Source organism: Chaetodon auriga, chromosome 3 (genome assembly GCF_051107435.1).
Source record: "Chaetodon auriga isolate fChaAug3 chromosome 3, fChaAug3.hap1, whole genome shotgun sequence".
Classification (NCBI taxonomy): Eukaryota; Metazoa; Chordata; class Actinopteri; order Chaetodontiformes; family Chaetodontidae; genus Chaetodon; species Chaetodon auriga.
In genome coordinates, this window is record NC_135076.1 from 28,909,921 (window position 1) to 28,923,700 (window position 13,780).

A 13,780-nucleotide genomic window follows, 5' to 3' on the forward strand; every position below is an offset into this window, starting at 1 on the left:
ACGCAACACAAACACGCTTCATGTGTGTCAGTTATGTTGGAGAAACAGTCAGAAAATATTTAGTTTATTTCTTCTCTAACTTTTGTTTTCTGAAAATGTTTTAGTTAAATGTGAGGTGGATTTCCATGCATGTGTGTGCGTGCGTGCGTGCGTGCGTGCGTGCGTGCGTGCGTGCGTGCGTGCGTGCGTGCGTGCGTGCGTGTGTGTGTGTGCGTGTGTGCGTGCGTGTGTGTGTGCATACAAAGTGCTGACAGAGGGGAACGGTGCAGCTGCAGAATGACAGTTTTGGCTGCAGTGACTGACTGACTGACTGACTGACTGCTGCGGTGACGTAGAAGAGGAGGGAGGAGAGGGGAGGGGAGGGGAGGGGAGGGGAGGAGAGGGGAGGAGAGGGGAGGAGAAAGAGGAGTCCACGAGTGAAAGAGAGGAAAAAATGAGAGGGAGCAGGAGGGGAAGAGGAGCTGCCACCGTGACCCCACATTCCTCTGAACTGAAACTGTGTGTGTGTGTGTGTGTGTGTGTGTGGTCTGAAGGTTGTTTTTTTTTTTTGTTTATTAATGTGGACCTTGTGTATTTTGGTGCTGGTAACACACTGTGTGTTTTAAACTGCACACCTTGTCAGACAGCAGCAGTGGACGGTCAGGTACGAGGATCACTGGCGTCCGGGGCCGTGAAGACACTCTGCATTGTTAATCGACTCGTTCTGGGGCCCCCTGGTGGCCGAGGCAGCCACTCTCGCTGCACACTGATGTTAAAATCAGAGCTCACGGTGGACTGAATGATGTTGATCAGGTGGACACAAACACAGACACCTGTGATAATGAGGCAGTGTCGCTGTCTGTCTGTGACACGATGAGCTGCTGTTTGCTAACGTTTCCACCATAACTTTAAGAACTGCTTAAGTTTTATACATGTCAGATTGTGTTAGCGCGGTCTGCTGCCCCCTAGTGGTCAGAAATCGTTCAGACAGCTTTAACGACTTGTTTTCAGCTGTTGAACGTTGAACGAACGGTGAACGGCGGCGTGTGAGCGCTTCCTGTGTTCAGTGTTTCGGTAACAGCAGCTGTGTGTGATGGGACGGCGAGTCGTGACCGTGCTGCTGCGCATGCACAGAAATCACACTGGGCATCCTTTCTCCCGCTCTCCCCGTGCATTGTGGGAATTCCCCCGTCTGTTTCTGTCAACCATGTGTGCGTGTCGTCGGGTAATTTGCGAGACCAGAATGTTCCGGGACGCTCAGCCCGGAGAGCGCTGCTCCGGTGGCATTTCAGAGTACATTCATCAGCGTACTTTCCCCTTTTCAAAGACGGCGTCCACATCAGTCCTCAGCGTGTGTGTGTGTGCGTGCGTGCATGAACTGATTTGTGATGTAGGAGCTCTCCAGTAATTACACTGCTGTTCCTTAAACTGTATCCAGATGTGCCTGGAGACTTGTAAACTTGGTCTGCTCCAGTGTGTGTGCGTGTGTGTGAGTGTGTGTGCGTGCATTGTGGGTCATCTTCAGGCTAGCTCTGTCTGGCACACAGCATGGCAGCAAAGAGCTTCTGTTTGTTAGCCTGTTAGCATTCAGAAAAGCCCAACTGACTTTGCTGGTTGTTGTTGTCCAGGCTGCGATCACGGTGAAAACAGAATCTCTGCCGTCTGTTATCAGAGCTGATCAGTGTTTCACACACACACACACACACACACGCAGACGGTGTGTACGTTCACTTGTTTCCCGTCCTCGTGAACACCTGCTCACTCACTTTGTCAATTAAATGCATGCACAGACTCAGTTAACTCAAGTTATCGTTGAAAATGTGCATCAGTCATAAATGTGATCGTTTCTGCCAGATGTGTAACAGCTGCACAGGAAGCTGAGGATGAGTTCAAAGACAGGAGAGACGCTATGAAAACAGGAGCGTTGCAGGTGTAACAAACTTCATCCCTCCTCAGGAACTCTCCCCCAGACTCTGTGTGTGTGTGTGTGTGTGTGTGTGTGTGTGTGTGTGTGTGTGTGTGTGTGTGTGTGTGTGTGTACGTACGTACGTGCATGTGTGGTTCATGAGACAGAATAATTACTGCGATGATGTATGGGCTGTGTTTGTCGTGCCGCTGTTTGCCGGTGTGATTAATAACAATATGGTCACCGCTGCTGCATTTGTATGGAGACATAAATACAGCTCCTGCGTCAGGACTTGCATATGAAGTATGTGTGCACGTTCGGAGATGACTGCAGAGATTCTCCGGCTTCCTCTGCTCTAATTGAGCGTCTGGTTGTGTGAACTCGGCGTGCGATCATGTCCGGGTGGTGGAGCTGTGCGGCAGAGCTGTGGCCAACACAGGGAGCAGAAGTCGAGTGAGGCCATGTATGTGCTTCACGTGTCGACTCCTTTCAACAACACCTTGTCTCCTTCTCTCCTCCAGCCCTTCCTCCAAAGCCGGCGAAGCCCCAGCAGCCCTCCTCAGTGGGGGTGGGAGGGGGCAGCAGCAACGGCGCCAAGGATGGAGGAGCGGGAGGCTCCCTGCAGGAGGCCGAGTGGTACTGGGGAGACATATCCAGGTAACACACACACACACACACACACACACACACACACACACACACACACAGACACAGACGCACTGTGTCTTAAGATAAAGTGACTGATGTTACAAGCTGATTATGTCTTACCACACATCTGTAAAGCAGATGGGGGGGTGAAGATGACTCCCCTGATTTTTGTCATCATCGTGAGTTCCAGCGCGCGAGCAGCAGCAAACTGAACGACTCGCCGATGTTTGGGAACTGAAATCTTTTTAGTAAATTCCGTTTTTTGTGTTTAAGTCTGTGAAAGTGATGAGTCTGAGCTGCTGAGGCCTGTTTAGTCACCGCCTTACCTTCTAAGTGCAGGTTAGCTGTCAGCCACAGTCCACACTCAGATGATAACCACACCTACAGTGCAGACAGCCAGTCTGCCACCTTTAACACACTGATCCACAGCAGACACTGCTGGCTGGGACCAGTCTGTCCAGTCCCTCCCTGCATCATCTAACTGATGGACTGTTTACTCTGAGCTGTGCGGCTGCGGGGAAAGTCCTCATCGCCTGCCACTGATAATTGGAGTCAGCCGTTTCGAATGAACGCCATCTGCACACAGATCAGTCGAATGACTCAAACGCTATTGTTTGCTCTTCTCTGTTCGGCTCTGTCTTCAGGGAGGAGGTGAACGATAAGCTCAGAGACATGCCCGATGGGACCTTCCTGGTTCGGGACGCTTCCACTAAGATGCAGGGCGACTACACGCTCACACTGAGGTAAAGTCTCACAGGGTCAGGGAGGAATAATGGACTTTATGCAGCTCTTCTTCTGCTTCACTAGAGATGGAGGGAAATCATGTGTTCATAAGTGTTTTGCAACCCAGCAAATTCAAGCAAATGCCCTGGAAATAAAGTGCGTCAAAGTGTGAATATTTAGGAGAATCTGGTGTAGATTGGTACTCATCTGCTCGTGTGTAATCATTTTCACCTTCAGGAAAGGGGGCAACAACAAGCTGATAAAGATCTACCATCGGGACGGGAAGTACGGCTTCTCCGACCCCCTGACGTTCAGCTCGGTGGTGGAGCTCATCAGCCACTACAGACACGAGTCCCTGGCTCAGTACAACACCAAGCTGGACGTCAAGCTCATGTACCCCATCTCCCGCTTCCAGCAGGTCTGCACACACACGCACACACGCACGCACACGCACACACACGCACACACACAGACACACACACACACACACACACACACAGTGCAGACATCTTACAGGCCTTGGATGCCTCTTTGAGCTCTGGCTCACACTTCTGGCCATGTACTGTAGCTTCATGTGTGTTCAGTTTTCTCTTCCAAAGAGGTTATTCAGAATATTTGTTTAACTGCATTTGTTTAAAACCTGTCTGGTAGCTCACGTTGGACTCCCTTGTTGGGCCGTGTCCTCATTTGTCGGCACATCTGCAGGTCACGAGTCGATCGTGATCAGAGCCGACAGTGAAGAACTATGAAAAGAAGCTTTAAAAGCTGAAATCTTCCTTTAGAAGTTCACTTGTTTCTCGATCACGAGGACCTACCTCCCTCTCTTTAATCCACATTTGAAGCACCTTTGCGGCTCGTTTCCTCTTTAACCCTCCACCCCCGCCTCCTCCGTACCCGGTGGCTCCTGCTGGGTGTTTCCACTCCAAACTGCAGCGGCAGCAAGATCTGTGCTCGCTGAAATATTGCACACATCCGCGGTGTCAAAGGCCCGTTGTTGCAGTTATTCCCTTCCTCCCTCGTCCCACTCGTTTGCCAGTGCAATATCTCAGAGTGTACACCGTCGCCGTACACCCAGGGCATTGTGGGTGGTTTATTAACGAGCCTGTTCAGGAGTCACCCCCGCTAAGCAGAATCGGGGTGAAGGGAGCAAACATGCACACGCTTTTTTCCTCCGTCCTTAATTACAAATAGATCTCCGTTCTTTCACACTTCTCACTGTGACATGCAGCCTTCTGTGCACCGCTAACGCTTTTCATTGGTCCTCCGTGATCCCTCAGGACCAGCTGGTGAAGGAGGATAATATCGATGCTGTGGGGAAGAAGCTGCAGGAATACCACAATCAGTACCAGGAGAAGAGCAAAGAGTACGACAGACTGTACGAGGAATACACCAAGACGTCGCAGGTACGTGCACGCTTGAAGTTTGGTTGTTTCAATGGCACGCTTCCGTCCTCTCCACTCACTTACCTCCGGTTCTCTCGTCCCTCAGGAGATCCAGATGAAGCGGACGGCCATCGAAGCCTTCAACGAGACCATCAAGATCTTCGAGGAGCAGTGCCACACGCAGGAGCGCTACAGCAAGGACTACATCGAGCGCTTCCGCCGCGAGGGCAACGACAAGGAGATCGAGCGGATCATGATGAACTACGAGAAGCTCAAGTCTCGGCTCGGAGAGATCCACGACAGCAAGGTGCGGCTGGAGCAGGACCTGAAGACACAAGCCATGGACAACCGCGAGACAGACAAAAAGATGAACAGCCTGAAGCCCGACCTCATACAGCTCCGCAAGATCAGGGACCAGTATCTGGTGTAAGTAGAGCTGAAGCAATAGAGAGCGAGTGCAGCAGGCGGGCAGACGTGGGCCGATGTCGTGTTAGGACACAGAGATGAGTCAAGGACTTCTGAGAAACGCTGTTTATTAGCGAGTGTGTGTGATGTATTGACGAACCGTGGCCTGGAAGACAAAGACTCCTCACATGATCCCGATCTTCATGCTGTTAGACGAGTCTGGAGTCCTGCAGGGCAAAATTTTATTTACACTTTCTGTTTATTATCAAACTGGTATGGCTGGAGGTGCCTGTGGAAGAGAGTGAGACTCACCACTCGCTCTGAAACTCGTGTTTCCTCGTCCTGAAGGCGAGCAGCCTCGTTCTGTGGAGACTGTCGTTTGAGGCTCGCTAGTTTGATATCAGTTCAGTCTCATGCTCGTCCACTGCACCACAAACAACGCTGTAAATAAAAGTCTTTTAAACTGATTCCTACTAGTAGTAATGAGCCTCTCCCTCTCTCCCTCTCACTCTCTCTCTCTCTCTAGCTGGCTCAATCACAAAGGAGTTCGTCAGAAACGAATTAACGACTGGCTGGGAATCAAGAATGAGAACACTGACGAGTGAGTCTCCACTTCTGAGTTCTTTTCCTCTGCTCTGCCAAGCCTGTGGCTGAAGATTAAAAAACTGGGTTAACGCTGTAACTGTACATGTTTCTGTGTGCACAGAGCAGCTGCTGTCAGCTCAGTCTGTCCTCATTTAAAGTAATGAGAATCTCACATTTCTTCCTCTGCCTTTAATCCTGCTTGTTGACCACGTATCTGCTGTTGTGTAACTGTGTGTGTGGGCGCAGAGGCTACTTTGTGAGCGAGGAGGACGAGAACTTGCCTCACTACGATGAGAAGAGCTGGTTCGTCGGGGACCTGAACAGGACGCAGGCGGAGGAGCTGCTCCTCGGGAAGCCGGACGGAGCGTTTCTCATCCGAGAAAGCAGCAAGAAGGGCTGCTACGCCTGCTCTGTCGTGTGAGTACACACAAAGCATCTGAAGCATTAACGCAGCTCAAAGGACATCACACTGCATCACACATCACATTGTGAGCAGAGTCTCAGGACAGACTGACTGAGCGTGTGTCCTCTGTGTCCTCTGTGTCCCCAGCGTCGAAGGCGAGGTGAAGCACTGCGTCATCTACAGCACACCCCGCGGCTTCGGCTTCGCTGAGCCCTACAACCTGTACAGCAGCCTGAAGGACCTGGTGCTCCACTACCACCAGGCCTCCCTGGTGCAGCACAACGACTCGCTCAACGTGCGCCTCGCTTACCCCGTCTACGCACAGATGCCCTCCGGACGCAGATGAACCCCACCCGCCGGCCACAGCCCCACATAGACAACAAACCAACCTCCTCTTGAGGAAGGGAGAGCGGGCGGAGCGGAGGAAGGAGGGAGGGAGGGGGGATTGGTTGAAATACAAAGCGACCCCGACACCAGACCCGATAACGATAGAAACGAAGTAAACACTTGCTGCAACACACACGTCAGCCACCTTGGAGTTTTATATTTTTACAAGAACAATTTCGGAGGGCATTCTTTCTAAAGACTGCTTGATTTGCACAAGGAAGTTTTAAATGTTTGTGAATGTGAAAAAAGTGACTGAAGGAAGGAAGGAAACGGAGGAGGAGACTTCAGAGTTTCAGGTTGACCCCGCTGCTACCTAAACTCCAGCTCAGACTTTGAACCAGAAACTCAAAAACCACACGAATGACAACGAAGACGACAACAAAACATTCCCATTTTAAACCCTTTTTTTTTTTTTTTTGGTTCCCGTTTTTTGATTTTCCACCTCAGATATTCTATATTGTGACCTTTTTGTTTGTTTCTGGAGTCGTTTTCATGTTTCAGATGTTTCCTTTTGTTTACTTGTGACTTTGTTTGTGGTAAGAGGAGATGATGTCAAGTGTCTGTTCTGTCCCTCTCCGTACGAAAAGCAAAAATAATGTAGCATAAAGAGACAACGGACACTGACTTTACCAAGTGTTCCTCCATGTAGACTGCTGCTGAAGGGTTTGGGGGAGGGGGGAGTCGGGGGGAGTCGGGGGGACACAGGCAACACAAAACAGTTTTGTAGTCTTGAAAGAAGGAGTAAAGGCTTGCTTTTATACTAACTGTAGATTTTTTTTCTTTGCTGGAACATAGTTTTTGTTTTCTAAACCATTGTGTAAATGGTCCCAGATCAGAACCAGAGACCAAAGTTGGTGTGGAGGGGGGAGGGAGGGGGGGAGGGAGGAGGGGGAGGAGTCGGCTAGTGTGTGTTTCTTAGTTTTTTCTTTCTTTTCGTGAATGGAGAAAGGAGCGAAGAAAAGCAGACGAATGGTGTGTTTGAGACCACACATAAAAGCGAGTTTTGGGCACCAAAAAGCCTTTTTGGAAAACCAAATGGTACGAAAACAGACGCGCCAGGACGAGTCGAGTAAGAAGCACTTAAACGAGTCCCACCTGTGACCTCTGCACTCTGCGTGCTCTGTGGGAATCAGCTGATCATCAGCTGATGCCACACGTCTGCAGAGAAGGACAGCTCGGGACAAAACCGACGTTTAAATCCAGTATTTCCACAGACGTGGCTGCTCCGCTCCGCCGGGCGCTTCAGGGAAATACTGGATTTTAAACGCTTGCATCGGGAGCACAGTGTGAGCCAATCGCAGGACAGCACACAGAGTGCAGAGGCCACAAATGCAGCTACACTTAAACCAGACAGGAGAAGGTTAGAGATGGTCAGTTTCACCAAAATCATCCTTTGGAAGGAAAAAAAAAAAAGCCTGACCATAGCAGCTGAAACCCATTTTATGTGTGGTTTAAAAAGAGTGAGAGAGACGTGAATATATGCTAACGAGCGGGGATGAAGAACTGGGACTGTTTGTGTTTTTCAGAAATAATAAGCTTTGATAAAATGTTTTAATTGTAACACAGAGAGCAGGTAGACGGCGGCGATGTGGCGAGCTGAAGACGCAGGCTTTAGAAGAAAATACTGAAAACTTGAAAGAACGTGCAATCGAGCGTTGTGTAGTTCAGCAGTCCAGAGAGAGTGAGATGCACTAAAGGTCTGAGAGATAATCAAAGTGCACAGTGAAGCTTTGGGAGTGAAGTTCCGTTTTCTTTGTCTGATTGCTCAGTTTCCTCTTTCATTTGGTTCAGATTCTTTTTTTTAAACTCAGAACTTCTTGCCGGAGCTTGACTTTATAACCAGTGGAAGCATCACACAATAAAAGATATCTTGAAAAACTGAAGACTAAAACAAAACCACGTTGCATTCTATTCTTCCTAGAAAATTCTCTGTCAGCGATTGGCTGTTGACACGAAGATACCGCTCAACCATTGGCTGTTCCTTTGGGGAGACGTTTCTGAGACGATCGGGGTTGCGTCTCGGGGGGGACCAGGTGTCCCCGGACAGCCGGCCCGCCGCTGCCCGTCCGATACGCTGCAGCTATTTCAACATCCGGACGTAAAGCGAAGGTTAGCGGAGCTGCGAGGAAGACGGATGAGGTCTTCATCCTTTATGGCAAACAAAGGCAGCTGTACGAGTGTATGGGCCTCAAACACACACACAAACGCACAGCACGCACACACAGGTACGTCTAAAGGAGTGTATCAGGTTGTAGGAAGAGGGCCATTGTCCGAGAGGCTGCAGAGGAGTCGCTGTGAGTGAATGATACAACATTGGTTGTACCCACCATGTGTTTATCTACACCCCCGTCTCAATGTCCTCCTCAACACCCCCCAGCGTAGAGACCCTCGAGGCGATCACCGTTATCTCCCCCCGCACGCCCCAGCTCTCGACGCACTGCGCTCACATTAGCTAGACGAGTTGGGGGAGGCGAGGTTTGTGGAGTTGAAAGCCATTTCTAGAAAGTCCCTTTATTTTTTTTACTGGAGGCTGAAATCAGTTCACGTCGTGAATCCGGCAGCACTTAATCCAATTTGGCCCGTTTTCAGACTGCTGTCCACTCGCGTTAACGTCGAAGACGTAAAAGCACTTCAAATTTCAGAAAATTTGACAATGGAAAATAAGATCAGTTTGTGTTTCCGTCGACTGGGATTACACAAAGAGGTGTAATGAGATGACGGGATTAATGGCACAGCAGTAACGCTGCTTCGCATCATTACCGCCGTCTGTAATCCTACAATTTTGAGCTTTTATGGAAGCAAAATTGGCAAAACCACTTTCTGTTTGGACTGAAATCTGTTGGCAAACAGATAAAGGCCGAGTTTAAATAACGCCAAAGGGAACATTTCCATATCAGCCAGGTCTGGAAATGTTTTGTCTTTCATTTCATGTTTGGTTGAAGAAGCTGGAAAGAAACAAAGGACTTACTGTGACCTCCAGGTCCAACAGTGTCCGTGTGGAGACGAGGTCGGACAGCACGGTTCCTAAAAACAAAGCGTGAACGAAGAGACGTAAAAAATTAGCATATTTGAGTTCGTAAACGGTTAACGGCAGAAATCAAACTCAAATGTCTGAAAGCAGTTTCGTGAGGACAGTCAAACTGGATTAATCCTGAAGCGCTGCCAGCCCCAGGCGTCCCGCTCTAACATCAGGTTCGCTAAACGATGACGATGTTAGCTGAGTCCTATTTCAGGGGCTGAGAAAACGACACTTTGGTCCAAATTTGGACAAAAGTTTGTGGTTTTGAGATAAAATGTCAAAAACACAAAGCGACCACTTGTCCAATTAGTAGATAAATGTCCCCATTTTGTTGCCGTCTTCGTTACTTCTGACATACTTTTCTCTTGTTTTGCACGATGTTTCTGCAAATGTTTGGCGCGTTTAGGCCTCCAGCGCCGTCTCAGACGTGTTCTTTCCTTTACAGGTCGCACAGACTGTGGCTACGAGTATTAACGTGATGTTTCAGGGTCAATTTGTTCGAGAGATTTTTAGCTTTTGTTTGTTTCACAGATAATAAATCCAGTTTTTGTCGAGTGTCAGACCCACGTGAAGACATGGGACAGGTCCAGGTTTAGTGTTCCCGTTTGCAGCCGGTGTCCTCTAAAGTCATCTGCCTCTGAACTGGGACACCTTTTTTGGCCTTTTTTGTCTTCTTTCTGTTGGACTAACAGGGGACAGCAAGGCGGGGTTTGTCGATATAACCTTGAATGTACAGAAAGGATCGGTCGGGGTCCAACGCTGTTTTTTTTTTTTTTCCTCCTTTTTAAGCACCGCGGTCACGTTCGTCCGTAACGGAAACAAGACGACTGAAACTCTCGAGGTGCTAACGGAGACGCAGGCCGTTCGATTGGCAGACTTTGAACGTCGTGGTCATTAACCCTCAGGTGTTTCAAGTTTACGGCAGAAGCTACCACACAACAAAGCCAGCGATCTGAAGGAAAGAGATAAATCAGGGTTTTTTCTGCATCCATACTTAAAGTCACTCTCAGCCGATTAAGCTAGATCCCCACCGCCTGGACTCTTGTCGTGTCCTCACTTCAAGAGGCTTGTCCCTCATGGCTTCCCGTAGCGTAGACGCAGCGTCATCACCAGAAGGATGTCAGTCTTTCCTTCCCCTCATCAGCGCACCGTCTGAGGGTTTTCGTTTCTTATCAGCTAACTTTTGTTTCTCCAACAGGGAACTCAAAAAGTCCCAAACTCTATTACTTGAACTATATTGCATTGCTCACTGTTGAATGTCTTTATATGAAAATATACATTTATTAAAGAAAAACAAACAAAAAACGAAGAGTTCCCTTTTGTTTTATGGTGAGCAGGGCCGAGGTTTTTAGAGTTTTATGACAGATGTACAGTATTCGTTACAGGCGATCGTAGAGCTACTTTAGGAGGAGACGAGGCGCTTTTTGAAACCTTTCTCAGAGATACGTTCAGATGTTTTCCTTCACAGAGGGCTTGTCTGAAATTGCACACATTATCATCCACGAGAGACTTGTGTTCATATTTACCTGTGATGTCTGCGAATGCATCACGAGTCACGTTCACACAGAGATGTCGCATCTATCGTATATATAGAGCTAAAAGATATTCCAGTTTGAAGGGTTGTTTGGAGTCGCAGTCGCTGTTCTTTTCACTGTTTTCATCCCCCCGAAACATTTAGACCAAAGATTTCAGTTCTTGTTGATCCTTCAGTTGCTGATCATTGGAAATGGATGTTTCAGTGAAGTTTTTATCTCATTGCCTTGATATTATCACAAACTCAGAAGATAAAACCACGTCGTGTGAATGAGTGTCCCGTACAGCTAGCTAGAGTTGTTGGTTGATCTGTTTATTTGTGTTGAAAAGAGTTAATACAGGTACTTTGGTGGCATGTCAGGAAGAGTCCATCTTTAAAATCCTTGTTCAATGATGTCCCAGTGGTAGAATCAATCAGATTTCACTTGATCTGCACTCCTCAGTTTATGTGCTGTCCATGTAAACTGACTCCCGTTGAGGATTTAAAGGAAAACTACCAAAAGTCAAAGACTCTCAGCTTTCTCACTCATGCTACTTCGTATATTTGCACATGATGACCGTAGCTGGAGTTTAGTTTGTTTTGCAGTGTGAAACTTTTTGGTTTCTGTGTTGAAAACGTCCTGCAGAAATATCAGGAACAAAAACATTTGGGGGATTTTCAGATGAGACTGTCTTTAAATTGATGGCAATTCATTTTTCACATTCACACAGGTTACCGTTTTTTTGCCCAAAATTGAGGACGATTAATAATAATTGTGCACCAAACTTGGAAATTCTGGTTTAGAGCTCCTTACATTTTAGAACAGAGATGTCTGCCTGCAGCTTCTTTCTGCATTTGGTGCATTTTGACATCTCGTACGGAAGGTCAACAGGGACAAAAATGTTTTTAAGGTGTTAAATGATGTCAGTTTTCAGTAATGGTTAATTAACACTTTCAGATCCAAAGTTTCTGCAGGACGATTTCCCTTCACGTCTCACTCCGCCACAACATGCAATATTCCCTTTTCTGTCAGCGAGGGGTTCGTGATGGAGGGGCGGATGTTTTCGCTCAGGTGCATCAACCTCCACAGTGCAGGTGTTCCCGAACGGGCAGGGATTCGCTCGCAGTCGTTCTAAGAACAGGTGGAGAGAAAAGCAGTTCAGGAGGTTTAGTGAGACAAACCAAAATATCTGTTTTGTCAAGTTTACTTTTACAGACTGTTTAGTTGAGCTTTCGCTTTGGAAAACTCGACTCAAATAACTCCAGGAAACAGGCGCTCATAGGTTCACCTCTCAGAAAACAAAGGTACGCTCTGATTCAAACAAAGGTGCAGTCTCTGTGACAGAAGGGTACAATAAGCCTCCTGTTACCTTTTTTCTGAGCGTTTATACTCACGACCACCCCAGGACTGTTAAATAGCAACTGTCTGTTGTTCCTCTACTACTACTATTATTACTACAAATACTACTACTTTCCCTGAAGCAGTTCTGCAAAGTTTTATTTGCAGCCAGGTTTGAATATGTTTGTGATTCTCACCGAGGAGTCGTGTTGTGTTCTTACCACTGCTTATCTGATCACAGTACCCAGCACAGCTTCGAGGAGTAACAGCTTCTTATATATATATGAAAATAAAGAACTTAAAAAAAAAAACTAAAAAAAAAAAAAAAAAAAAAGATTTTAAAAAAGTGTATATGACACCCCTTCCCCTCCCCCCTTTTGCCCCTTTTTGACATACGTACAGATCCAGCATGCATATTTGGTACTCTTGACTGTTGTTTTTTGTGTATAAAAGAAAAATGGTAAAAAAGATGTCTTTGAAAAACAACTGTTATTTGTCTGTTTATGGTGTATTCAGATCTGAATTTAATATATCAAAGTTAACATCACTGCTTACAGCTGAAACAAGTTCCAGTCCTTTTCGTGTCAGTCGTTTGATGCTCGAACAAACGTAACGCTGAGAAAGAGAACCAGCCTCTGAACGTTCACGTCCTCGTTATCCAAAGTTTCCTGATGTCACAGGTGATGTTAGTTAATGTCTCACTGCAGATTTTTTTAATCTAGACCGTTTGCTATTGGTCAGCGGCACACATGTTTGTCAGGTTCACCGCAATTTGATCTGGATCAGAAACATGTAAAGTTTCTGTCCTCTGCAGCCATTAAGGCATCAGGCCCATTCTGGACCCCTCCAGGGACCCCCAGGGGCCTCCACGGACCCCCAGGGGCCTCCAGTTCGGCTGTTTTAACTCTCACTGCTCTCTTTCTCGGTGTTACCTCTGCCATACCTGCTACTGGCTTCTCTTGGTATTCTCTTTGAAATGGTTTTGGCCCATCACAGTCCACTTTACTTTGTCGTATCGGTTGCAATAGTTTGTTGGTTGTAAATTCTCCATTTGTTTATGAGCTGAACTCATGTATGTTTATCAGTGGAGCTCCAACATATTCAGTTCTCTTGCAGAATAAAGAAAATATTTTGTTGAAATACAAACTTTTGAGCGTCTGTATTTTGTTTTGGTAAAACTTTTCTTGCTCATTAAATGGACTGTTTGTACAAAGTGCCCGAGGATCGAACCACCGACCCTCTGAGGAGTGGACGGCCTGAGCCCAGCTGGTGATAATCAATATTCAGAGCATAAAGGCAGTGCAGTCAAAGTACAACACTGAACAGTCAAGGAGCGGCTGAGTTGAGCAGTTCTGTGATTATATAGCTGTTAAAAAGGACAAACGAAACACAAATTGAAAATTTAACAGAGTCTTTTTAAAGTCTGAGCATTTAATCAATTAGTACACTGACATAAAATTTCTGTATTTTCATAATCAATCAGTTTATAAC

General features: G+C 47.2%; 1 protein-coding gene across 4 annotated transcripts in view; it reads left to right on the plus strand.

The window, feature by feature from the left end:
* The window catches only part of pik3r3b (phosphoinositide-3-kinase, regulatory subunit 3b (gamma)), a 172,256-nt gene extending 158,820 nt beyond the window's left edge, over positions 1-13,436 (plus strand). For all 4 annotated transcript variants that reach the window (XM_076726768.1, XM_076726769.1, XM_076726770.1 and 1 more), the window contains 8 exons: positions 2,407-2,542; positions 3,178-3,276; positions 3,494-3,674; positions 4,534-4,659; positions 4,745-5,064; positions 5,570-5,644; positions 5,875-6,045; positions 6,179-13,436. In XM_076726768.1, the coding sequence (XP_076582883.1) occupies positions 2,407-2,542; positions 3,178-3,276; positions 3,494-3,674; positions 4,534-4,659; positions 4,745-5,064; positions 5,570-5,644; positions 5,875-6,045; positions 6,179-6,377 (1,307 nt within the window). In that variant the 3' untranslated portion in view covers positions 6,378-13,436. The remainder of the gene's footprint in view (positions 1-2,406; positions 2,543-3,177; positions 3,277-3,493; positions 3,675-4,533; positions 4,660-4,744; positions 5,065-5,569; positions 5,645-5,874; positions 6,046-6,178) is intronic.
* The last annotated feature ends 344 nt before the right edge of the window (positions 13,437-13,780 follow it).